We start from the raw sequence: 26,940 nt of genomic DNA on the forward strand, positions 1-26,940 counted from the left end.
CTATGTGTTGGAGTTTAAAGTTATATAGAATGAGTTTTATGACTCTGCAACAACTGTAATACATCAACACATTGACAACAGCCACAGCCTCAGTATATTCAAATCATGTCTGTCTAAATCTTTATCTTTATATATAGCGATAAAACTGGAAACTACAAGAAATCTATTTAATCAACACTGCTAAATATATATTTTTTTCTTTTTGCTTTGTATCTCAGGGCTGTACCTGTGGCATATGGCAGTTCCCAGGGTAGGGTTCGAATCAGAGCTATAGCTGTCAGCCTAGGCCACAGCAACATGGCATCCAAGCCAATTCTGTGACCCACACCACAGCTCATACCCACTAGGCAAGGCCAGGGATCCAACCGGTGACCTCGTGGATCCTAGTCGTATTCACTTCCACTGTGCCACAACAGGAACTCCCAACACAGCTAAAGATTAACGACAGGTTTGGTGGTTTGGCTGCTGATTAAATAGCTGGTATCTGGGTTCAGCTGGAGTATGAAAAACTCAACAGTGCTGGGTTTTATTCACAAAATCTCCTTCAATGTTACATACAGAGAAAAATGATGGAAAATACTATAAAAATTCTTGTATACATATGACACAAAAATATTTGCTTCGATAAGGATTTTTACAACATATTTAATGGGAACAAACAAAAATGTTATGTTAACTGTCCAGCAGATATAAAGTTCTACTATTTCTTTTTCAGACAATGTAAGTTTTCTTCAAAATCTGTACATATTGTGTCATGTTTACAAAAGGGCTCATCACTAGATCTTAGATGAGAAGCTCTCCGGTACACAAGAATCAAGTTCAGCAATGCCTGGAGAGAAAAGGAAAGAATGGCATTCTTTATCTAAAATCCTTTCTAGTTAATCAAAATATAGGGAGTTAAAAAGAACAGAGACCTTTCTAAGTGTTAAGAAGAATGAAAAATATCTATATACGATTACAGCACAAAATACACAATGACTATTTTATCGTTTGCCCATGGTTACATGCTGAGCTCACTGCTCTCAAGGCCGACTCTCAGAGCTTCTGCTTTTCTCACTCCTCACTCATTTAGTCAACAGCCATGTGCTGAGGTACCGTGACAGGCACTGGAATTACGAGTGGAAGGTGACACAGGCCACCCTGAATAATCATATACTCTAAACTGGAAAACTAGACAAAAAGGCAATTTCCATGCAGAGTCATAAGTCCTATGACAGGCAGAAAAGAGCGCATGATTGGAACCCTCAGAAGGGACATCCAACTTGGTGTCAATACTGTCAGCTTTCGCGTGGAGGTGATATGGAAGTAGACACCTGAAGGATGTGGCAAAACTATGGGAACTGGAGGGAAGAGGCAAACACAAAGAGCAGAGGTGAGCAAGGGCTGTTCAGAATTGCCAGCTGTCTGTCTGACTAGATGCCAGACAGAGGAAAGGGGCAGAGGAGGGGAGGAGGGAGCTAAGGCGGAATGCCTCCTCAGGAACCAGACTGACTTGGGTGTTTTTATTCCACGGGAAGGAATTTGGAACTTTTCCTGGGGGCAAAAGCTAAACCAATGGCAACTTTAACGACAGGAAATTCAAATGTCACCCACCAAGTGAAAGCTGCATGAACCGTGATGGCCTGAGTCTGGGTTTTTTGGCCTCGATCACTACCAGAAAGTTGAGAAGGTGGTGAACCCCCTGTTTTCTCAGAACAGTGTCAGTGTGCAGGCGGACCGGGCCATGAGGAAGGCAGAATAGAGAAAGAATAGAGCCACAAAGAAAAGCAAATCGGCTTTTTGAGAATTTGTTGAATGCTAAGGAACATGATGCATAAATAATGAATGAGTATATTTTTCATTATAAATGCCTATTGTTTTATACTTTTCATGTGATATGTATAGGAAAAATACTTACTGTAGTGTCTGTTATGCAAACAATGGAAAGAGTTGCCATTTACTATTTATAGTTGATTTCAGAAATCAATGTCTAAATGTAATTCATAAATTTTGACAACATACCTTCTGCTAATGCTCTATTTATATATTTTTCCATCTTCCGCTGACTCTGAAATAAGTCAAATGTTATTTATAATGTTGAAGTTAAACAAGAGCATTATTGTACAAATGCTATATATAGCTTATGAAATATGGCCTGTAAATAATACTTTCAGATGAGACCTAACTTGGGGATTGCTCAAATAGAAAAATAAGCAAATGAATGAAATAAAATAAATTCCTACCTATTTTGATTTTCACTAATAGAGAACATACATATGTAATGCTGTTTGCATTAATCTGATCCAAAGTACAATAAATATTGGTGTATTGAATATACATAATTTCAGAGGCTGATGCTTGATCTTTCTGGGACAAAGAAGTTTAAACTATTCAAGTTAAATTTTACACTGAATGCATTACTTTGCAATTCTTAGAAAAACTTCCCTTTATTAAGGTTTAACCAATGGATTTTTCCTTAAAATGAGCTTTCCATTCTTACACTTCTATGACACTAAAATTGTAAGGTCTGTTCCATGGTAATAATTTTTCAACATAGAATCTTAAATACATAAAATGAAGAAAGTGGTTCTGTTATAATGTCATGTGAAAATTTTAGTGGCAAAAACAAAAAACCCAAAACCTGCTTGAAGAAAGGAATAAGAGAGGGGCTAGGCTGGTTTTCACCCTGGGATTCTGATCATGACTTTCTAGAATTAGAAACAAGGAAAACAATATATAATTCTTGCATTGTAACTCTGGAATTTTGTTTCCATTCTAGAAATGAGGGCTGGCTTTTGGAAACATCTATTTATATTTATCCACTTTGTTCTGAAATGGCTGAGGCTATTTCAAACTATATTACAAGTGCCTCCACCTAGAGTATTCTTTTTATTATAGGTTTCATACAAAATGCACCCTCTCGCTCAGCAGGATCTAAAATAGCATACTGAAGCCAACACTGAGGTGATAAGGATACCATGACAGACAATGCCCTGGTCAAGTGTACGTGCCAAGACAAATGTTTGCCTCACATGTTTTCCAACATTTTCAGACTCTTCTCCATAACATTTTTCTTACAGCAGCATTACAGAGAGGCCAAATAAAGTGAGTAATGTGACTGCATTCCTAGATAGGTCTCGTGAAAGTCACAGCTGATAACAGGTGAACGGAGAAAGCCTTACTGAAAGAATTTTATACTGCCTATACATACTTATATTTTTATAAAATTATTTTATAATAAACACTATGCAAAAATGTAAATCACATTTTATACATGTTGGATTAGGGAACTACCAGTGTAAGATTACTGTCGTTTCTGCCCAAAGCTCTTGTCCTCAGTGTGTACTTTTGAGACCTTTATGTTGATTTCTAGGTGAGAACTGTGTTCAGATGAAGGAAGTAGTTTAGTCCAACATTAATCAAAGGAACACACCTGCAATGTTCTTTCAACTTTTCCATTTCCCAAAGTCAAAGAAAGGTGAGAAAATTAGGTAAGAAAACAAGGAATCTGCAGGCTGTAAGTGTAAGATTTTTAACTATAAGGCTTCCCTCTTAACCTTTAGTTTCCAAACTCTGTCCCAGTGAAAAAGAAGGGGGGCACTTCAGGATTGAGGGCCAAAGAAGTTTCAGCTTCAGACTCTCCTTCTTTCCTTTGGCTGAACAGCTCTATGTTTGTCTCTGTTTTATATAATACAGTTTCATGCAAAAAAATACTTTTCAGAAAGAAAGGGGTTTTTTTGAAAAATAATTTAAGGGAGGAAAGTGATTGATTTAGTTAGAACTTAATCTGACAAGAGGTAAGTGAGGCAGGCCGAGAGACTGCAGCTTGCCTGGGGTCACAAAGCAAAAGGCCTTCTTGCTCAGTCTAGAGGTGTATGACAGCTCCTTCCTCGGATTAGGGAAAAAGACAGATTTTAAACTAGAACTGAGAGAAAATATGGAAGAGTGTCATGTAGACAAATAATGTTTGAGGTATGAGACATGAAATGATAACTTTCTAACTAAATTATATGTTTTAAAGGCATGGACAAGAGTAAATTATCAATGCAACTCCTATTATATGCGGTCAATACACTCAATTTCTAAAGCACACCTTTGTTTAACCAAAGGACAGGCAACTTGAAGGAGAAAATCTTTAATGGTATCAAGCCGGCTGAAACAGAGATTCTTCCTTAAAACAATATTCATTTCCTCCAAATAAAATTTATTTTACCAAAGTCAGCCAACAAATGAATTATCCACCTTGGAGGTAATTTATGGCCATACTTAGAATATAAAACAGATTTCTCTTGACCACCTAGCATCCTTCTCTCCAATCTCTCATCATTACCTGGTATATACAAGAGAGAGGAGCTCAACCCCAACTGCAATTTAAATCCAGTCAGAAATTACAGGTGAATTTCACTTCCTTGGCCTAAAATTTCCACCTGAGGACTTAAGACCTCCTCCACCCACATCAGGAGAGGAAAGGAGATTTACCTAGTGGGCGAGTTTGTAAGAAGGAACTAAGGAGAGCCTGCTTGGTTCTGAATCTTTTCTTTGAAAAGATGTGTCTTCCTAGAGCACCTTGAATTTGGGTCTCACATCTGCAGGAAGGAAGCAGCACGCCCCCGGCAGAGGTGTCAAGCATTTGCTTCCTCCCTTTAGGACTGAGAGGCAAAGGGCCCGATTGGGGATGAAGAATTCCGAAGCCCAGGGTGGCTGCACATCTAAACTCTGTCCTACAATTCATCAGTATGTGATAGTGATGAGGCTACTTAGCTGATCACCACCTGCCTGACTCCTTCCCACATTCTGTCCTTACAAGGAGAAGTGTCATTGGCTAGCTACCTCATCACAGTTTCAACAAGGACGATGACCAGAAAACACTCATAGAAATGTTTCCTTCTTCCCTGACATTGTAATTAATGTACGCTGTTCAAAACAATCCCTAGCTTTTTTTTTTTTCCTTTTTTCTTTTTTTCCTCTTTCTTTTTTCAGCCGCAACTGTGGCATATAGAAGTCCAGGTTAGGGGTCAAATTGGAGCCGCATCTGGACCTATGCTTCAGCTTACAGGATCCATAGAACTCCCAAACCCTGTTCTGAACCAGGGAAAATTAGTAAGGAGTAATTCTGACAGAGAAATATAGTAGAGCCAAGCACAGCAAGTACAAATATACGTCCATTCAACCAACCATAACGTATTCCTGTTAGATGAAATTCCAGGTAATGGGCTGGAAAATAAGGTTGCACTTTTTGAGACTAATTTGAGAAAAGCATACATGCCACACACATAGACATACACATGCTTTTCTAATATACTTTCAGTAATTATTGATACTTTTAAGTTAAAATTTGATATCATTCTTATTTTGAAAGTTATAAAAGTAAATGCAACTAGGGAAATATAATAAAACCAAGCCATGTAAACCACTTCATTATCCACTTGTAAGTAGGTTCATGTGTGAAGGAAATTACACTGGTTAGCTTGTTAGCATTAAATACATCTATTTTGCTGCAGAGAAAAGTACTGAGGAAGACTCTGTTGATTAAGCTGCTGAAAAATGAAGTACAGGGAGGAAAAATGAATGAAAAAGGACTGGAAGAAGTTGAGCAGTTACCCTTATCTTTCAAAAGATAAAATGCCTGCTCACTGGTCCATGTGGACAAAACGAAGTGGGACATGTGGGATTATATGCAGCACAGAAGTAAAACAATAAACACGTTGTCTGAACTCTGCCTCTGACTTCTGAGAAACTCGATTAACTGCTGTGATTGTGTGATCAGAGTTAAACTTCAGCGTGGACGGCACTGCCTTGGTGATGTAAACTGGAGGCTTATTTCTGAAAGGAAATGTGACTCAATATTCTGTTGAGACACATCATGTGTCATGCTAAACGTTCATCTTTAAGTCAAAAGCAAAAGAGAAATACCAGATGATGTCACTTCCATCTGGAATCTAATATATGGCAGCAGTGAGCCAATCTACAGAAAAGAAACAAACTCTTGGGCATGGAGAACAGACCTGTGGCTGCCAAGATGGAGGGGGAGGGAGTGTGATGAGGGCGGAGTTGGGGCTTAGTAGATGCAAACCATGGCCTCTGGAGGGCATGAGCAATGAGGTCCTGCTCTACTTCATTTTTCAGCTCCTTGATCAAAACCCACCCCTTTCTGACATTTTAGACAGTATGTTAACTCCTCTCAGAGGATTATTTTATGTTTTCCTAGTAGAAATAGTTACAGCCACAGCAATTCTAGAAGGCCCCTTCCTTCTGACTGAGAATTCAGAAAACAGTACCTGTAGAAGAACTCTTTTCAGGCATCCCGTCTATAGTGATCACGGAGACATGTCTTTGCCTCTTGAGGGAATATTTTTAAATCTCTCTTATTAACTCCAGCATGATTTGACAGAGAAGGCCCCACAAGGGAGCTATGTAAATCTCAGAATTACAACATTACGTTTAAAATGAACTATCTTTCAATTTAACGAGAAATACTAAACAATAAACACCTCTTTCATCCAAAAAATTAAAGTGTGAAATGCCTCAGCATTTTTTCTCTTGCGTGACTTCTGTCTTCTGCACACAAACCCTCTTTCTTTCTCATCTTGTAAAATGATGCATGTCATGATTTTTTGGGTGTCAACTAATGAGAATATTTTAAGTTTGCATCCTGCTTATCTACTGACAGAAGAGTATGACGTGTATTTTATTTTTGTACCCTAGAGTCCAGTTTCAACACTCTGAAGCATTCAGGCCCAACTGAGCTGCAGTGCTAAGCATCTTAACTTTGCTCTTCTATGATTTATTATGACATGACGCCAAGTGAGGAAACAAGTTGAAACATCATTTAAGGAGGGCCCAAGCTACTTTACATCAGGAACATCATGAAAACACCCTGATTAAAGAGGCTATTTTAATAGCACTGACACACAAGGTAAAGTCGTTGCAGTTCACAGACGCCCCATCATTGCCATCTTAGACATCATTCATCTAAGTCATGGCAAGACAGAGACATAGGTGAACTTCATTTAAAAAGTTTAAATAGGGCCTTTATTTAACATATATTTAGGAATGTACTACAATTGCTGAGCAAGACATTTTATAAAAATTGAAATTGAAATGCCACCAGTAAAACAGAAATTAAGAATGTACTTTCATGTAAGAAAATGACCAAAGTTTTAAGTTAAACACAGAAATGAGGGAGTTCCTGCTTTGGCGCAATGGGATGGGCAGCATCTCTGCAATGCCAGGATGCAGGTTTAACCCTGGACCCCACAGCGGGTTAAAGGATCTGCATTGCCTGACCTGTGGCATAGGTCCCAACTGTGGCTCAGATCTGATCCCTGGCTCAGAAACTCCAAATGCTGCAGGGTCACCACAAAGGAAAAAAAGAAAAAGAAAAAGAAAAAAATAAGCAGAAATGAACCTTTTATTTTTATGGCTGCACCAGTGGCAATGGAAGTTTCTAGGCCAGGGGTCGAATCAGAGCTGAGGCTGATGGCTACACCACAGGCATGCCAACACCAGATCTGAGTCACATGTGTGACCTATGCCACAGCTTGGGGCAATGCCTGCTCCTTAATCCAATGAGCAAGGCCAGGGATTGAACCTGCATCCTCTCGGACACTGTGTTGGGTTCTTAACCCACTGAGCCATGATGGGAACTAAACCTGTTAATTTAGTGTTAAAAGTTCACTTCATTCGTACAAAGGCTTTATCATCGCTTCCTTTAAGTAATAAACATCCATGTGTGGTTCAGTGCTTGAATGCCAACCATTCACTTATGCTGAGGGGTAGGAAAACTAACGTGCAACAGAATTTGAAAATTACTGTCAACTATGGCCAAGCTGTAATCAAGTATGCCAAACATCTGAAAGTGTATCTTTGGTTATTCGGCAATAATATTTAATTTCTAAAGTAGCATCTAAGGAGTTCCTGTTGTGGCTCAGCAGTAACAAACCCAACTAGTATCTGTGAGGAAGCAGCTTTGCTCCATGGCCTCCATCAGTGGGTTGAGGATCCAGGGCTGCCTGAACTGTGATACAGGTCACAGACACGGCTTGGAGCCTACGCTGCTGTGGCTGTGGCAGAGGAAACTTCCATAGGCTGCAAGTGAAGCCCTAAAAAGAAAAAAAAAAAAGCATTTAAATGCAGCTTTTCAAGAAATTTAAATTTGTCAATTAGTTACATTTATTGAATAAAGTTGATGATAGGTATCTCTTAAAAGGAGAAATCCAGGGACTTAAAAAATGACAAAATTTGTCTTCTGTCTTTATTAGCACAAATAATTATGGCTTTTACTAAGTGTGCATAAGTCAAATAAACAACTCAGAATTTCACCAATTGAAAACACGAATTATATCAGAAATCTGAAACGCAAGGAAGAAAGGATAATTTAACTAACCTTCATCAAGTCAGTCACAATGCTGTCAAAAGAAGGCCGTGAACGTGAGGTAGAAGACGTTAAGGTTTCTCTTGTTGTAAGATTCCTTCTGAACACACGGAGCTACTGGGAATATTTTCAGCACCAGGTGGCTCCAGGACTGGACTTGTAGTAAATGTTTGGGGTAAAGATCTGTTCCGCTGTTTCTTCAACAGAGGTTTCGTACTGGTCTCAGCCAGCCTCTCCTTAATCCCGTGAAGTCTGCAAAATGCAAATTTCATTCATTTCATTTTCCTCAGATGATTCCTAACTGATAGGCACCTTATTAAGTTGCCCCCATAATAATAAATGGAATGTCCCACTGAACCATGTTTTGACTCAGAAAATGTCTCAGGGCAGAAGGACATATATGCCTTGATCAAAAAGAACGGAGACAGTTCCAGAGGTAGCTACAAGTATCCCCTGCTTCCCAAAAGTATATGTTCTTTGCTTTAAGGGAAGGTTTACATGGGCATGTTTTTGATGATAACTGGAAAAAAAAATCTGAAGAGGATTTCCGATTTTATGAAAAGAGGCAAAGACCCAAAACAGTGGTCAGTGTTCTTTCTGCAAAGAGCCATCTCAGAGGCACTGCAACTCAAGCAGGGAGAGCAGACCCATGAAGCTCCTCCCCCAGGAAGTATATTTAGCATCTCAGCATCAAGCCTCCGTGGCTTTTAACTGTGCCAGAAGCCTCTGTGCTTTATTTATGCATATTTATTTTATGCACCCACTAGCAAGAAGTGTCCTCAGCTAACTGCTTCTTTGCTTTATGCCATTTGGGTTATAGGAAAGATTTCATAGGGGGAGTTCCGATTGTGGCTCAGTGTTAATGAACCCAACTAGTATCCACGAAGATGCGTATTCCATCCCTGGCCTCTCTCAGTGGGTTAAGTATCTGGCGTAGGCGTGGGCTGTGCTGTAGGTCCCAGACGTGGCTCAGATCCTGCTTTGCTGTGACTGTGGAGTAGGCTGGCAGTTGCAGCTCTGATTCGACCTCCCGTCCAGGAACTTCCATATGCTGCAGATGTGGCCATCAAAAGAATTTAAAAAAAGATTTCATAGAAACATTCTAGATTTGGATAGTGGGGACACCTGTAGCTCATAACAGTAGTTACCAAAGTATGGGAGGTGGGAGCTGCCCTTGCTGTTTTCCACAGGCAGGCCACTGTATTGTTCTCAGCCACTAAGTGAAGTATACTGCCCTTCACCCCTATGTTAATTTTCCCCCTTTCACATGCATGCCTTTATGTAGGTTAGAAAAATTTAAGAGGATCCATCAGAGTTTGCCTTCACAGCACCCTCTGGTGATGAAAGCAAATATCATAATCAAGAAAGTAAATTTATCAAAAGCCAGAATGTAACCCTTTTGGTTTAAGGTATCATCTTCCAAAAAATAGTTCAACTTGATAACACTCCTGTTTATAGAAATTCCAACAAGAAATTTTATAATAATATCACTCTCTACATTGCAAAGACGCTAAAGCACTTAGCTTATGACTCTATGTTTTAACTTACTTGTTCAGTTTTTTTCCCAGCGACGTTCTCAATTTTAATTCTTCTAGGTAGAGTTTCTTATATTTTTCCAATTTCGTTTTACTAGAAGATTCATGAAAAGTGTGTTCTTTGGAGCATTGAGATTTCAGATATTGCTCTAAGTTTTCTTGAGACGCTGCTTGTGTCTAAAGCAAATTAAAAGGAAACATTTAAAAAATAATTATAACCTGAGTAACTCTAGTATATTTACTCGTTTAGTTTGGAGTCAACGATTCAGAGAGCAAATGTAAATGTGCTGAAAAAGAAGCTCACTTTAAAATGTTTATCATCAATGTTAACTGAATTATATCTGAATTATAAAATTAAAGTTGAATTGCTGTTATATTAGTGCTCATGTCATGTGATAACATAAAGAATCATAGGATCACTTTAAAATTTAAAAAAAATTGAGAAATACAATGTATGAGTAATCCAAGAGTACAGCACAATTTTTCAATCACAATATTTTCTTATCCTCCAAATAGCCCTGCATTATACCAATTGGTGTGATTTTGTCATCTGAATCACTGTAATCTAAAAGCTCAACTTAGTGATAATAATGACGGAAACTGGAATATCTTAAGGGAGAAAAAAATGCCATCTTCCACTCGGAAATCTACAAAACCAACTATTAGAAGAGAAGCAGAGGAAACACATAAAATGTATACATCCATGTTGTAATTTAGAGGGAAGTGAATTATAGCACATTCAAGATCAATACATCCACCTGTAGGAATAAGCGGACTTTTGTTAACTGTTCTTCTACCTCCTGTCTTGCTCCTTCTTCAGTCTCCTGTTCACAGTGCTCTACCTGACTGCGTTCCACCATATTCATTTCTATGTGACTCTTGAGGTTTACTACTGCTTGTTCCAATTTTTTTTATTCTCCTCGAGTTTTCCACATCTCTTCTGCATTCCTTTCGTACATAATAATTCCTGTCGAAGAACTTGATTTTTTTGCATCCAGATGTAGACATTTGGAACATGCAGTTTACTGCTGTGCTCTCGGACCATCACTCTGATATGACAGAGTGAAGAATAATAATGACACTGAGTAACACAGTGTAATGAGGGAAGTAGGTTGAGAACAGCTTAACTCACAACCAATATCACATTTTGAAATAAATTCAGTTACAATAAAATGCTATCTACACTGTAGAATGTAGAATCTTGAATTATGCAGAAAATGAAAAATTTCAAACCACTGAGAGTCACAAAAATAAAATCATTCCTGTCATCATCTGTATTACACATTTGCACTTGATTTTATATTTTATGTCTATAATTATTGCATATCTTTCCTCCGTAAAATGACTATAAGTCATCTCTTAGTAAAAAGTCCCTTAGCACTTCCCCCTTAGCTTAGCTGTCCATGATTTTTAAGGAAGCTGTAGGGATATTGAATTCTTTAGAGGTGAGGTAATAAATGGCTCCCCAAACAACATTTTGAAAACAAGACTCTAATGAAATAATCTCTTTAGTCTGCATTCCAATGCCATAAGCCTTTTTTCAGAACTACAAATATTTTATACTCATTTGACCTGCATTCCAAGGAGAAATGTTTCACAGAGTGAAGGAGAAATCATATCTCCCAGTGTAAAAGTTTAGTGAGATGATGCACACAAGTTTCCTGAACCAAACAATGCCTCAAGGTTTGTAAGTCTTTGTTACTTTCCAGAAAATAAGAGAACAAATGAAACCAAAACACACCAAAGTACTCACTGGTATTTCAGTGACACTGAGTTGGGAAGGACTCACTGGCTGCAGGTACAATGATGTCGTGAAGAGTAAGGAGAAAAACGCAAGGGCTTTGCAAGATGGTTAAGGGAAGACTGATGGCCCTTGAACAGGCTGACAGTGACAGCCAACAAGAAAAGATGATTAACCTAAAGAAACCAGGACTCACTGGGTTCAAATATCTGTATCCCATTTACAGCACTTGCATGTGTCCAGCTGTCAAATACAACTAAAATAAAGAAATGGCTTCCTGGCTAAGCTCACACCCAGGGTACTGCCAGGAAACCATGGTCTACAGATGAGCCAAGACTGTAAATCCCTTTGTTAAGACCTTGGAAAGATTTCATGTCTGCCTCAAATTCTGTTAAAGATATTAAAGCATAAGAATTGAATGGTTTTGTCCCATGAGAACTTCACAGGGAGCTCAAGGTGAAGAGCTTACCTCAAAAAGATTCATGTAAGGGCAGCTTTTGCAATGGAATGTACCCCAATAAAATTCAGAGGAAACTCAAAGTTTTAAAGAGAACTGTGGAAGTAAAAACACTGCTACCACTGTTGACTAAGAGGCCAAGAATGGTGGGTGTGTGGGTGGTAGATAACTGGACCCTTTATTTCCCACATCTTCATAGTGAGAGGACTGTAATCAAGGGGCTAAACACTAAAAACCACACCCAGGTACCTTAGCTGTATCTGTATCTGATGAAGATGGTACAATCTGGGACTGGAGCCTGAGCCTGATACCATCATAACTGAGAGTTGTGGGAGAACTAGGTAGGAATAAGGGTCTTTTTCATGTGGATGGAATATAAAAAATTGTGGCCAGTGAGTAGATATAAGGCTGGTTTTTAAATGTAAAGATAAGTTTTAGAAAACCCACCTTATAAAAAAGGTCTGACATGGGGCAGCCTTAAGTGACTTGCTCCTAACGAGCAGAACATGGGGAAAATGCTCTGTGAACTGCAAGCCTAGGTTAGAAAAGACAATACAGCTTCTCCTTGGCCCTTAACCTGAGATCCCAGGCCACTGTTGTGAAGGAGCTCAGGCCGGAAAGAGACCCCAGGTGTTCAGGGCAGGGGTTGCACTCGCCTGGCCCAACCAAAGTTCTAGCCACCCACCACCACCACCAATCAGACGAGTGGGTGGACACACCTTCAAGTGATTCCAGACCCCGGCCTTCTCGCTCCCCCAGCTGAAGCTCAGGGGGACAGAGGCCACTGTCCTGGCCACGTTCTTCCCAGTGTAGATTATGAACAAAATACATGTTGTTTATTTAAGCCACTAACCTCTGGGAAGTTGTCAGGGAAAAACGGATAAACAGGAAACTGTATTAAAAATGATCATAAGAAATATCTCATAAACACAGTAGAATCTGGGATCCTATTACCAGGAATCTAATAAATGCAGAGATTACTTTAAGGAGTTCCCACCGTGGTTTAGCAGAAACGAATCTAACATCCGTGAGGACGCAGGTTTGACTCCTGGCCCCGCTGAGTGGGTTAAGTATCTGGTGTTGCTGAGAGCTGTGGTGTAGGTTACAGACACGGCTCACATCTGGCATTGTTGCGGCTGTGGCATAGGATGGTTCTGATTTGTATGTAGCTCCGATTTGACTCCTAGCCTGGGAAATTCCATATGCTGTGTTTGGCCCTAAAAAGACAAAAAGAAAAAAAAAATCTACCAGATTAATTTCTTAATGACAAAAAACACTGAGGAGAAGAAGCAGATATCTAGAAGAGACACTTAAGAACTTCTGAGGAGGAAGCTTTTTAGGGTTCCCTTTAATTACAATTTCTTATAAATTGGCACGTGAGCCACCTTAAAAGGTCTCAAGATTGAGGCTAAGGAAAACTTGTAAGCAAGGAGGCACATGATTTGAAGTACAGCACCTGAAAAACAACTAGAAATCGTCAGTAAAATAACCAAAATCAGACTTTTTAACTCATCTCATTTAACTGAAATTCCAGAGATAGGCAGCTTTGAGTATTTAATAATCTAGCACTCAATCTGCATTCATGTTCCTTTCCTCAGGGAGGAAATAAACCCTATGGAAGCATTTTTAATTTCCACACTAGTAAAACATAAGTAGTGTCCTTTGGTGGTATTTAAGTTAAATACAATTTTCTCTCTGCTTAAAGCTTGTCCGCATGAGGAGGTAACACTATCTCCTCTTACGTTCTACCACAATGCTTCTCCACATCACACAAACAGTCTTTGAAATTGTGAAATACAAATTATGGATTTATTACTTGTCTCTGATAAACTGATTAAATATTACCTGTTTTTTTTGGGGGGGCGCACTTGGGCCTGGGATTGAACCTGTGTCACAGTAGCAACCTGGGCCGCTGCTGTAACAACACTGGATACTTAACCAGCTGTGCCACAAGCAAATTCTCAATATTATCTGATTTTTAACAGCTGCACTCTTGAGTATTTTTCTTTGGATGGCATGAAACCTTTATTCCATTAATTATGTATTAGTTATAAACACGGCTACGCATCCCTTGAAGTAAAAGGAGGTGGAAACAAGGACCTGTGAATTCTGAGAGCCAAGAACACGATCAGGAGGAGTGGTGCGCACAAGAACCAAGTCAAAAGAGGACTGAGCTGTGAACTGCAAGAGGCTGGATAGAGAGACTACCAAAGAGGAAAGCTGACAGCACAGACTTAATTTTCTCCCCCAGACAGCAAAAAAATTTATGGATGAGTCTGTGAATTATAATGAGTTAAACTTAAGAGCGCACAGAGAGGACCAAGGCAGCAGATCCTGTGACCAAGATTTGAGAAAAACTGGAGTGAAGTGGGAGGCACTGGGTTAGAGAAGTAGTTCTGATAGAGGGCAGAAGAGAAATGGACTTTATCTTTGTAAGCCTACTTTCCATCATGTCACGGAGTCAGCAGGCCTAAGCTGGCCACAGTTCCTTCAGAAGCAGAAAATCTCCACAGCAGTAGTTAAAAATCATCCCACTACACTGACCTGTTATTATCACATAAAACAACTGTTAACCTGTAGGATGACTGGGGAAAGCGTTCCCATAAAATCTGACAGTACTGGCACTTAGTACTGGCACACTGGCATACAGATCAGTGCATCACCACTGAGGATCTAAAAAGAAACCCTCACAGTTACAGTCAGTTGACTGTCGTAAGAGTGACAAGTAATTCCATTTAAACAAATGGTACTGGGACAACTGGATATCCGCACAGAAAAGAATAAGATGAAACCCCTACCTCAAACCATATGTAAAAATTAATTCAAAATCCAAGAGCTATAACTACAAAAATTCTTTAGAGGAAAACACAGGTGTTATCTTCATGACTGGATTTGACAACTGTTTCTTAGATATGACACCAAAAGACAAAAAATAGATCAACTGAACTTCCTCAATATCAAATACGTCTGTGCTTCAAATGACCCCATGAAGAAGCTGAAGAGGCAATCTCCTGAAGGGGAGAAAACATGTGAAAATCCTGTACCTGGCAAAAAAAAAAAAAAAAAAAAAAAAAAAAAAATGGTATCCAGGATACCAAAAAACCCTTCCAATTCAGTAATAAAGCAAAACCAATTTAAAAGTGGGCAAACACTTGAACAGACATTTCTTGGAAGAAGATACATAAGTGCATCATAAGCACATGAAGAGATCCTTAACAATATTAGTCATCAGAAAAATGCAAATCCAAACCACAATGAGAGGCCACTTCACACCTACTAGGATGGCTATAAGCAAAACAACAGGTCACAGTAAGTGTTGACAAGCATGTATAGAAATTGAAATGCTTACACACTTTGGATAAAAATGTAAAATGGTGCAGCCACTCTGGAAAACAGTATGGCAGTTCCTCGAAAAGCTAAACAATGACCATATGATACAGCAAGGCCAGTCATGACTATATTCCCAAAAGGAAGGAAACATGCATTTATACCGAAACCTGCTGTTATATTACAAATGTTCACACTGGCATTATTAACAATAGCCAAAAAGTGGAAACAGCTCAAAGGTCTAGCACCTGATGAATGGATAAATAAATGTGGTCTGTCCCTAACATGTTGTAATGTTCAGCAATAAAAAGAAATGAAGTGCCGATACCTGCTACAAAATCGATGTACCTTGAAAACATTGTGTGATTCTATTGATATGAAACACCCAGAAAAGGCAAATCCTCTTACAGAGACAGGGAAGAGAGTAGTGGTTCCCCAGGTTTGGGAAGAGTGGGGAAGGGGACACTGGCACAGGGTGTTGGCTAGAAGGTATAGGGTTTCTTTGTTGGGTGATGACAATGTTCTAAAATTGACTGTGATGACAACTGCATAATTCTAGGAATACACTCTATGTCACTGAACGGTACAATTTACATGAATGTTTTATATTTCACTAAAGCTGTTACCAAAAAATAGCTGATGCTTTGGGATCAGGAATGGTGTGCTGTTCAGCTTCACATCACTGGCCAGGGTTCAAGACAGAAGGGAACTAACAGTGTGCTCTTTTGAATAGGGAAAAAGGTGTCTGTCTTACTCATATAACATCTATAAAATTAAAGGGAAAATCTGTGGTTCACTGCTCAAAGCACTGAGTGATTTATAATTCCCCAAATTAAGAGTTTTTGGGGCTCCCAAACTGAATACAAATTACCTTATGTTTTAGCGTATCTATCTGAATATCCATTTCAGCTGGACTGCTTTTTACAACACCTTGGGCACTAAGCTCTGCTTTTTCATGTTCATTTACTTCCCTTCTTGCCATTTCCAAGCGTTCCTTCAATCTATAGAAATGTATAGAATGAGTAAGTCAAGTTCTTTAAGAGTAAATATTTAATAATGACTTAAAACAGATATATCTTCTACCATGTAATGTAAACAAACCTACAAATTATGGTCCTTTCTCATTTGTTTGCTCTAATATGGTTTGAAAATATAATAACTAAATTATAATTTCAGATAAATAACATCAAGAATTTTAGAAACATATACAGTAGGGAAAGTGTTAGTATATGCATGTACATATCACAATTCATATAGATTTCTTATTTATATATGTCATTATTTACATCCATTTTTAGTATGTTAATATGAAACATTAACTTACTGTCTTATTAAATACTGGTAATACACCAGAGATCAGCACCCAAGGTGAAGAAGAAGAACATACTTATATGTGAATGTTTTGAAAAGATACAAAAATACATTTGGGTACCTACTGATCACAGCCTACAAGAAGAAAATAAAGCTCACACAGAAAACATCAAGTCACTCACTCAAAATAGAAAAAAGAAACAAGAGAGAAAAATCTTTGGAGTCTGAGTTGCGGGGAAAAAAACCCGCCAGGCTTTAGAAGGAAGGAAATCAGCAGAGAGAGCATGTGTAACAAGTCTCCTCAAGACTGTTTTAAGAGATCTGGAAATCTTGGTTAGTGAGGTGTTAACAATATGCAAAGCAACAAAGAGAAAGTTATTTGAGAAAACAATATTGTTGAGAATCAGGGAACAACCCTAAGTAGAATCAACCCTCAGCATCCACAGCGTTTTGCTTCCAAGACCCTCACATACCCTGTGGATACTGAAATCCTCAAGTCCTTTCTAGAAAATGGTGCGGTATCTGCATATACCCTGCATATCCTCAAGTATACACACTCGATCTTCTCTAGATCCTTCTAAAATCTAATACAATGTAAATTCTACCCAAATAGTTGTAAATGCAATGTAAGTACTATGTAAATAGTGGCCCAGCCTGAGCCCAACCCAAGTTTTGCTTTTGCAACTATCTGGAATTTTTTTCTGAAGTTGGTTGAATCCAGGGATGTTGAGGGTGAAGTGCACTCAGCAAATAGGTGGGGGCTTCACAGACACTGGGAAACACTAGTCTTTTCTTTATTTTCTGAGTGGTCAAACCATGCTCACTAAGATTATTGTACTTTAAGTCATACTTCAAATACATAAATATATATATATTTGCATGTATATCTTCTAACAGAGCAGAAAGAAAACATAAGCCAAATCAAGATAATCTTCCATGTTATTAAACATGACACCGATGGGGTTTTAGATATTAAAATGCTTGAATGCTGAAGGGGAAGAACACTACTAAAAGAAGGAAGATCACCAAAAAGAGCAAGGATATCCTGCAAAAATAAGAATTCAAGGTAGACGATGAAGACTAGGGTGACTATAAGCAGCAGGCACTGTCACCACGGTTTTGGAAATCATTAGAGAGTAAGCGTGACAGTGCGGCATTCAAAAAAGTTTCAGACTGTGCTTTTAGTTTCCACAGTACATTTTCAAAAGGGAAATTTCTATAATTATGAAAATGCATATACAGAATGTGTCTGTTTCTAGGCTTTAATAAAATAATAATTCATTAATAGTTGAAATGATCTGAAATATTAAAATCTTACCCAGTAAGCTCTTTTTCTAATCCATCAGTTTTCTTCTTTTCCCGATCCAAACTGCTTTCCAGAAACGGTATGAACTCCCCCAGTTGCTTTAATTGTTCCTTTCCATCCACAGACTTTGAAAAAAAAAAATAAGCAAAGTTATTTTTTCCTATCTAGACACTTATTTGTCTTTCTTAAAAATGTTATTTTTTTGGAGTTCCCACTGTGGTGCAGCAAGTTAAGGATCTGCTGCTATCTCTATGCAGCTGTGGGTTTGATCTGCCTGGTACAATGGGTTAAGGATCTAGTGTTACTGTGTCCGTTGTGTAGTTCACTGTTGCAGCTTGAATTGGATCCCTGGCCCGGACACTTCCATATGCCAGGAGATTGTCTGAAAAAATACATATATTTTATATTATATATAAGTATATATATACACACATTACATCACATACCATATATGCTAGACATACATGTGTATATATGTTATACATACCTACATAACATATATGTGTATTTATATAGACATATATATTTCTTATGAGTCCATGAGTCATAAGTGTTTATAGTGAACCATAGTTCATAAACTTGATGTCATAAGTACAGAATTCATAAATAATGGCTTTTGTTAAAACAACTTAACTGATTTTTCATTTTCATGATTTCTTCATTTTTTCTGGAACTGAAATTGCCAAAATTTATGTGTTAAAAACAGAGGTTTTGACACACAAAAGACTAAAAGTTGATAAAAATCTTTTTCAAAGAGTGGTTATATTTAGAATTCGGTTTCTAAAAATACCCTAGCAACATTTTCATCCATAGTTCATAATACTCCAGGTTTTGTTCATCACATCTTACTAAAATCATCTCTGAAGAATTTCCACTCAATTCCCATTATATTTTGTTTTATGATCACATGGCCATGGGATTAGATACATTATCCATAGGCCTTCTTGCGTAAGTTTCAGTTTCTTCTTTTCTTTCTCTTTTTTGGGGGGTGGGGTGGGGCTGGGCCTGCAGCACATGGAAGTTCCTGGGCCAGGGATCGAAACTGAGCCACAGCTGTGACCCAAGCTGCTGCAGTGACAATGAAGGATCCTTAACCCGCTACACCACAAGAAAACTCCCTTCCTTTTTTCATTAGCTATTTTTCTCTTTAAAGTTTAAGTTTTTCCTATACAGTATATAAAAATATAACTCTTCCTCGATTCTTGTAGCTTTTTATTTTTTATTTTATTTTATTTTATTTTTTTTGGTCTTTTTGCCATTTCTTGGGCCTCTCCTGCGACATACGGGAGGTTCCCAGGCTAGGGGTCTGATCGGAGCTGTAGCCACCAGCCTACGCCAGAGCCACAGCAACGCAGGATCCGAGCCGCGTCTGCAACCTACACCACAGCTCACGGCAACGCCGGATCGTCAACCCACTGAGCAAGGGCAAGAATCAAACCCTTAACCTCATGGTTCCTAGTCGGATTCGTTAACCACTGTGCCACGTCGGGAACTCCCTCTTGTAGCTTTTTAAATTTCTCCCTTCCGTTGGATTTTAACATTCTTTAATGCATGGTCTCATTCGCAAATTTAGGTTTTCATCAATTATTCTCTTCTTTTACCCTAAAACAGGATGTTTTTTGGCTGTGCCCCTGGGACGGCAAAGTTCCCAGATCAGGGATCAATCCCACACCACAGAAGCAACCCAAGCCACTGCAGTGACAACAGTGGATCCTTAAATTGCTGGGCCAAAAGAGAATTCTGAACTCCGAGTTAATTAGGAAAATCTGACTGTCAGCCTTGCAATTTCACCAACCATTTTTTTGAGTGTCATCAATGACCTTTTCCTTTACTCTTTGATCCTGCTTTACTTTTCTTGCAGCAACTGATAAGCTAAAACCATGCTTCTCTAAGCCCACTTCCTGTCTAAATGACAGTAACCCTTGGGGTTCAGTCCTAAACCTTTCTATACTGTTTTGCTTGTTTGTTTTTTAATGACTACCCCTGTGGCATATGGAAGTTGCCAGGCTAGGGGGTACAGCAGAGCTGCAGCTGAGACCTACAGTAGAGATCATGGCAACACCAGATCCTTCACCCGCTGATCAAGGCTGCATCCTCATGGATACTAGTTAGGTTCTTCACCTGCTGAGCCACAAAGGGAGCTCCGGCACAATTTTTTATTTAAAATCTTAGTACAAAAATCACTAACTTTCTGAATTCAGTTAATGTCCTCGATAGAGAGAAATTATGCTATAGTAGCAAGGAGCATCAATGTAAATCCAATAAATACATTTTATCAATAAGACAGTTCCTATTTTATAAAATATCCTTATATACTACTAGTAAAACAATTAAAATTCCTTTTCAGTATGACAGGAATTAGAAGACTGACTTACCACACTTGCACTTGGCGGGTTTCTATGAAGCTGTTCAATTTCGCCCACGTGCTTTTTGTTCGTCACTTTTAAGTTGGCAGATTCAATTTCAAGGCTAAAATGGGTATTTTACAATAATTATTTGCACACATAGATTTTAAAAATACCTCACAATTTGTAAACCAACATCTACAGAGTCATTTATATAAGTTCTAAAGTTTTGAAAAGTAGATGATTTGGCAATCGTGCCAATTTTCGAGTTGTGTTTTGTGGATAATGTGAAAAATTCAGAAATAATGGGGAAGTACATTGCATTCCAAAACACCCCAAAACTGAATTTTTTACCCAGCTTCACAATGATGCATTCTTTATTATCATTCCCGATATAATTCTTATACTATACTGCTTATCTGCTTTATACTTATACTCAAAGTTATTCTCTGTGCTGCTCTACTGTACTTTTGCATGTGATCCTTCATCTTCTCGGTAGACTTCATGGCCTCTATATGTAGTTCTTGTGCTTCTTGCAACTAAAATAAAGAAAACGAAGTTGTGTCTTACCTACAAATACACCTTCACCCATTTCTGTCTTTTATGACTCCTTTTTTGTGCCATAAGAATGGAGCTGAACTGTTATGACAGAGACCCTATGGCCCACAAAGCCTGAAATATTTGCCATCTGGTCCTTTACAAGTTACTGACCTCTCCTCTAGTACTAAAACACAACATTATTCATGCTTTAAATTATATTTTATCAAATGCATATACTCACTGATAAACTGGCCAAAGGGGAAAAGACAGAATTACCTTAGAGTAAACAATTATATTTTGGTCTTCCAAGTTCCATATCAACTACAACATTAAATATCCACATATGTGAGTGACCATGGCCAGTCCAGGGATTATGAAAGTCTTGTGGACTAGTTAGAGAGACAGTATCTACACAGCAGCCAGGATGTGTGGTTCTCAGTCCCAACCCCACCCATTATTAGCCGTGTGCCCTTGAGCATACCACTTACATTTTCTGTCTCAGTTTCTCCATCTGTAAAATGGACATAATAATAGCATCTACCTCACTGGGATGTTGGGAAGCTTAAACTGGGGAATACACATCATGTCCTTAGAAGAGCAGGTGGCACATAGGAAGTGCTAAGTGTTTGCAATCAGCATTACAACTGTTGCTCTGGTGTATGTTCTAAACAATTTAATGTTTCGGCAGAGAGCGTGCCAATGGACACGGTCTTCTCCACAAGTCACGTGGAAATCCCCCTTCACACCATTCAAAGTGGCAGACAATGGGGAGCCTGAGGCCCAGAGCAGATGCCCAGAACTTCAAAAACTTACACTAATTCCACCAACCCACTACTATTTTTTTCCACTTATAATAATTTATAACTTACTTCCTCTCTGTCCTACTCACTGGTCAGTGACCATGGACTACGATGCAAAGAGCATCTTGATTGAGTAGTACTGACTGATAGTACATGACTGTTAGAGGAAACGTTAATTCATTGGCATGGATATTTCCCAAAGTTTTGAACCAATTTATTCCCAGCAACTGTTTATGTCCGGCTGCTCTAGCAAGTACTCAGGTGAGAAAATTAAGGTTATGGCCTATCAAAATCAGAATTGCCACCCCCAGAGCTGTACAATTGGTGGAGTTCAAAATCAGAATTGCTACCCCCAGAGCATTACAACTGGTGAAATTCTCTCAATCTGTAAATCCCAGTTTGGGCTGCATAATGAAGGAAAGCAAATTAGAATTTTTCTTTCATAGTGAGGGAGAAAAATTAGCATTTAATTGAGCAATTCTTCTCTATTAGATTAAGTGCTTTTGATTTTATATTTCATGCTTAAAAAAATTTAACAAAAGTTTCATTATATCTTATCTCCAAGAAGGAATTATTGGTATGGCATTAAGTACTTTATCCTAATAACTGTTAGGATAAAATATGTTCAATTTATGCAAGGACAGGTGCCATGCATATCCTGTAACATTCCCTGAAAGACAAATGTATACTAAGACAAGATTATCACTCATGACAACACATTAAAGCAGTGTGACATGAAGGGCTAAATTGTCCTGCACAGACCAGATGACAAGGGCTGAAGAGGACAGGGTGAACGATGGAAAAAACAAGCTTTCTGCAGAAGGAGAGACTGGGAACAGGTCCACATAAATGGAGGATTAGGCGAGAGGAAAAGAAACTGAAAAGACAGAAAGGACAGCATGAGGAAAGGCCAGGAACAGGTGAAATCAGCCAGTTCACTCAGAGGATAAAATCCAACAGCAGGGAAATTATCCACACAGGTCCACACCCTAACTTGAAAATGAATGTTTACAGTGGCATTCTTTATAGCCCCAAAGTGGAAGCACACAAAGGCCCATCAACGGATGAAGGGATCAATGTTTTAACTATATAGCAGAGTATTGCTCAACAATGAATGAAGTGGAAGTGCTGATAATGGTCTGTAACAAGGTAAAATTTTGAAAACTTTATGGTCAAATGCAAAAAACTAATCATGAAGGACCACATACCATGTGATTCCAGTTATATGCAACACCCGGAATGGGCACATCTGTGGAGAAATTAGCCTGGTACCTGCTTGGTGCTGAGGGAGGTGGGGAGCTGTGGGTGATCACTAAGGGATGCAGGGCTTCTTTTTGGGGTGATGGAAACATTCTAAATTTGATTGTTGTGATAGTAGCATAACCCTCTAAAATAGGAAATACCAAAATATACAATTTAAATGGGTGAATTATAGATACATGAATTATGTCTCTGAAGTTTTTAAAAAAATCCAATGGCAGGATCTAGATAATTTTCTTAACTCTCTCTTTTGGGAGCACATGCCACACAAGATCTGAATATCTCCCTATTTCAAAAACAGAGCTAAATTGAAAAGAAAAGAAAGGCAAAGCCTAATTTCAACTGGTTTGTAGAATGACCTCTCTGCACAAGTTAATCTGAAATCAACAAAATAAATATACACAGATGCCATACCCTTCACCAAAGTGAAGGTAAGAAATTACAATTTTTTCCAATCATGCCATTAAACATTCTCCTCTGATTTTATCTGGCTTGTCTGATCATCGTTGTAGAGATATCACTAAAAAGTACTGTTTAACAGAAAAAGCAAAGTCTCTCAACTTCTCTGAGGAGTGTGCATCACTGTCTACTTTCCGAAGGGGAAACAGAATAAGAAAAATATAGCATACAAAGAGCAGAATAAAAGCAGTGTTTAAGAAATAAGTGTGTAATTAAGATAATAAAATTGAAATAAAATAATTGTAACGAAAATACAAAAGAAAGCTGTCCATGGGAATTAGTATCCTAAAGCATTTTATGTCTTCATTAACATTTAACAATCTCATACATACTTGACTTGTGATTTGACGTAGCTTCTTCTTTAAATCCTGTGTCTCATCTTCTAATTTAGCATGATCAGGCGACATCAGCTCCAATAAAGCCTCAGACAGGGACTGCTTTGTTAGAGAATCAGCCAGTTCTTGTTGAAGTTGTCCCACAACCACCTAGTAAGATACTCTGTCACTGGTTTTATCAATCACCTTATTATTAGTTACATTAGTAACAGTAAACTCCAATACATGTACTTTGAAAACTATCCCCACAGACATCAATTCGCCTTCTCCTTTCCTTCACATGCACACCTTCCAGCTCACTGAATTTGGTTAAAGTTACAGCAGATGTTACCCTCCTGCCTTATCGATGTTAAGTTATTAGAGGACAGATTCAGGCCTGCTTCCCACTCCCCCAACCCCGCCAATGAATTTGCAGAGCTCTACTAACTCCTGAAGTCTCATAAAGAAATGGAGGTGAAAAAAAAAAAAAAAAAAGAAAGAATAAAAAAGAATAAAGGCATTCTCTTGGGCCCAGCGTTTTAAGGATCCAGTATTGTCACTGTAGTGGCTTGGATCACTGCTGTGGTGTGTGCTGGATCCCTTGCCCAGGAACTTCCCCAAGCAGAGGGTACAGCCCGCCTCAAAAAAAAAAAAAAAAAAAAAAAAAAAAAAAAAAAGAGGAAAAAAAAAATAGGTGTGCAGTCCTAAGAGGTAGTGGTAAATTCCACTTTGTTGAACATTTTCTCTCCTTGCTTCCATTAACTTCAGAGTTCTCACCGTAAATATACTTCAGTAAAACTCAAACTAAACCAAACCAAACCAAACCAAACCAGAGTTCCTCACAGATTCAATTTGGTGCTCAAATGAGGTCATGCCCATGGACTTCAGGGCCCTTTGATAACCGGGCCTCCATCTGCCTCCCTGACTACAGCCCCTACAGCCCTCCCCCCAGCCCGCTCTATTCCAGCCTCTCACGAATCCTGCCACCTCTCATTACTCTGAGGATAGGAATCCAAGGCAAAGGTAATCAATCAGAGAGCTACAGTTCTCTCTGTTGGACAAACTCATAGCCGAAAAATAGTAATTGAGCCATAAAATGAGAATTATGAGCAAATCATTGGTACAAATGTTCAAAGTAAATTATCAGTAGCAGTGGGAAGATGAAATCAAATGCAGTTTTGTTAAAACGCACCACATTTGTCCCACATGATGATTTAATGAAAAGCGGATGCCTTTAAAGAGTAGAGAGGTTATAAGAACACATGATTTGAGACTGAACTATTTCCAAATTTAATTCAAATGAACATGAATAACACTGTACCAATGAAAAAGGTATGAAAACCTACTGAAGGAAAAAAGCACTATGAGGTACAGCACCTACACATCAGTCCATCTGGGAATCTGGATGGGGCTGTCAAGGTCGTCCACCCAAATGACTATTAATATCAAAATACTCATACTAGGTATGAGCATTGCATTTATCTTTTCCACCAAGGTATTACAATGAGTGACAATAAAGATTGAAATGATCATCCCAGCAGTGTAAGAATAAATTAATATCTGTCTCTATCTATTAACAATTTATAACTTAATCTCTTAAAATTTCTTAGGTGACATCTTGTCTTTACTCAGCATCAAGCACTCTCAGGTCTAATTTTTGTTTGCTGGATACAAGCTATGCTCTTAGGCTGATTTATAGCCTATATTTTATACACACACACACACACACACACACACACACACACATATATAAAATGTCTACATAGCCTATATAAACCTATATTATTTCTTATATTCAGCTAGAGTCAAATGTGGCCATCATCAAATATTCAAATATTACTCTGAATTTTCCCTCAGGAAGTCTGACAATTCTCTTTCTTTCTGGATACTTACTTCTCTTTCCGTTTTCTCATTCTCATACTGATTCCTCCTCTCTTTTAGGTGACTGCATTCCTCGGGTAACTCCTTGTTTCTTTCCTTCAGCATCAGATGTGGTTTTTCACTTTCAGCTTGGAGTTTTTTGATACTATCCAGACACTGGTCCTGGAGATTATTTACCATTTTCTCCTTGCTGTCGACTTCCTTTTGCAAGTCATCCAGCTGCTGTCGCAGCAACAGGTTTTCACTCTCTAGTTGGGATGATCTCTCCTTCAAGGACTCTTGCTGCTCGCCCATGTACTTCTTCACTTTGCCTTGTTCACTTGGAGGCATGTGTGCAATTTCCTTCTTCTGACACTGTGCTTGGCTTAGGTCTCTCTGTACAGGTACAGGTTCAAACACCAAAGACTTTTCTCCGAGAGCATCTCTCCTGTGATGGAGCTCGGTTTCTAGGCTATTGGATTTTCCTTCAGTTGTAGACAGTTGCTGGGAATGCATCTTGCTATCTTTCAGGTTAGACACATCCAAATTTATTTCATCTTGGAAGGGGAAGCACTTATCTTCTGCTCTCTGGAAGGCAAGCTCCAGGTCTCTTTCCGATGTCTGACTTTGTTCTTGATCATGTGTGGCAGCAGCCAATCCAGAGTGGGATGATTCAACTTGCCTTTCCGGTCTTTCTTTATTTTGTCTTTCATTGTCCAGTTCAGACTTCAGCCTTGTATTCTCAGCTGTCAGAACATTAAGCCGTCTACTGCATTCCAAGATTGTTTTTGTTAATATGTCTTCAAGTTTTACTCTCTCTTGAAGTTTAGCAAACTTTTTTTTTGCAATTTTAATGTCCCTAAAACATTTCTTTCCCATTTCCTGGCTATGATTTTTTATTACCTCTATTTTCTGTTTTAACATGGCAATTTCATTCTGTGACATGTGGTTTTCAGACAACAGTTTTTTTGCTTTCTCGAGACTCTCAGCCTCCTAAGTAAAACAAAGGAGACGTTTAGCTGGGACTCAAAAGTACTCAAATTGACACCTGATTTCCTCTGAAATGAAAGACTAGACTATATATTTATACAATGAGAAGATTGCAGTAAATGGATATCCAACAGGAAAAAATGAAAGTGGGGTACATCCCTCAAACTTTACACAGCAGGAATCTCCCCAAATTAAAAAAAAAAAATGACTGAAGACAATGAATCCAAGAGAATAAAAAAGAAACCAAAAGAGAATTTTTAAAAAGCTCAGAATTAGAAAGGCCTTTCTCTGAATTACAAGAAACCCAAAAGGCTTAAAAGAAAAGATGAATACATCTGACTA

At 38.5% G+C, this 26,940-nt stretch overlaps 1 protein-coding gene across 13 annotated transcripts in view; it reads right to left on the reverse strand.

The window, feature by feature from the left end:
- Positions 1-485: 485 nt before the first annotated feature.
- LOC100513319 (ankyrin repeat domain-containing protein 26-like) overlaps positions 486-26,940 on the reverse strand; it is a 78,934-nt gene continuing 52,479 nt past the window's right edge. For 6 of the 13 annotated variants that reach the window (XM_085004440.1, XM_085004438.1, XM_085004439.1 and 3 more), the window contains 9 exons: positions 25,642-26,601; positions 23,767-23,919; positions 20,406-20,499; positions 18,043-18,155; positions 16,285-16,414; positions 9,902-10,065; positions 8,366-8,605; positions 2,002-2,047; positions 486-829 (listed from right to left, as the gene is read on the reverse strand). In XM_085004440.1, coding sequence (XP_084860566.1) covers positions 20,494-20,499; positions 23,767-23,919; positions 25,642-26,601 — 1,119 coding nt within the window. In that variant the 3' untranslated portion in view covers positions 486-829; positions 2,002-2,047; positions 8,366-8,605; ... (2 more) ...; positions 18,043-18,155; positions 20,406-20,493. Of the gene's footprint in view, positions 830-2,001; positions 2,048-8,365; positions 8,606-9,901; positions 10,066-16,284; positions 16,415-18,042; positions 18,156-20,405; positions 20,500-20,843; positions 20,915-23,766; positions 23,920-25,641; positions 26,602-26,940 lie in introns of those variants that run through there. The other 7 variants (XM_085004435.1, XM_085004442.1, XM_085004445.1 and 4 more) reach the window with 5 other exon arrangements.

This window comes from Sus scrofa, chromosome 17 (assembly GCF_054392235.1).
Source record: "Sus scrofa isolate SSC_HxYL_T2T_F1_AM1 chromosome 17, Sscrofa_HxYL_maternal_Yorkshire_Landrace_v2.0, whole genome shotgun sequence".
Taxonomy (NCBI): Eukaryota; Metazoa; Chordata; class Mammalia; order Artiodactyla; family Suidae; genus Sus; species Sus scrofa.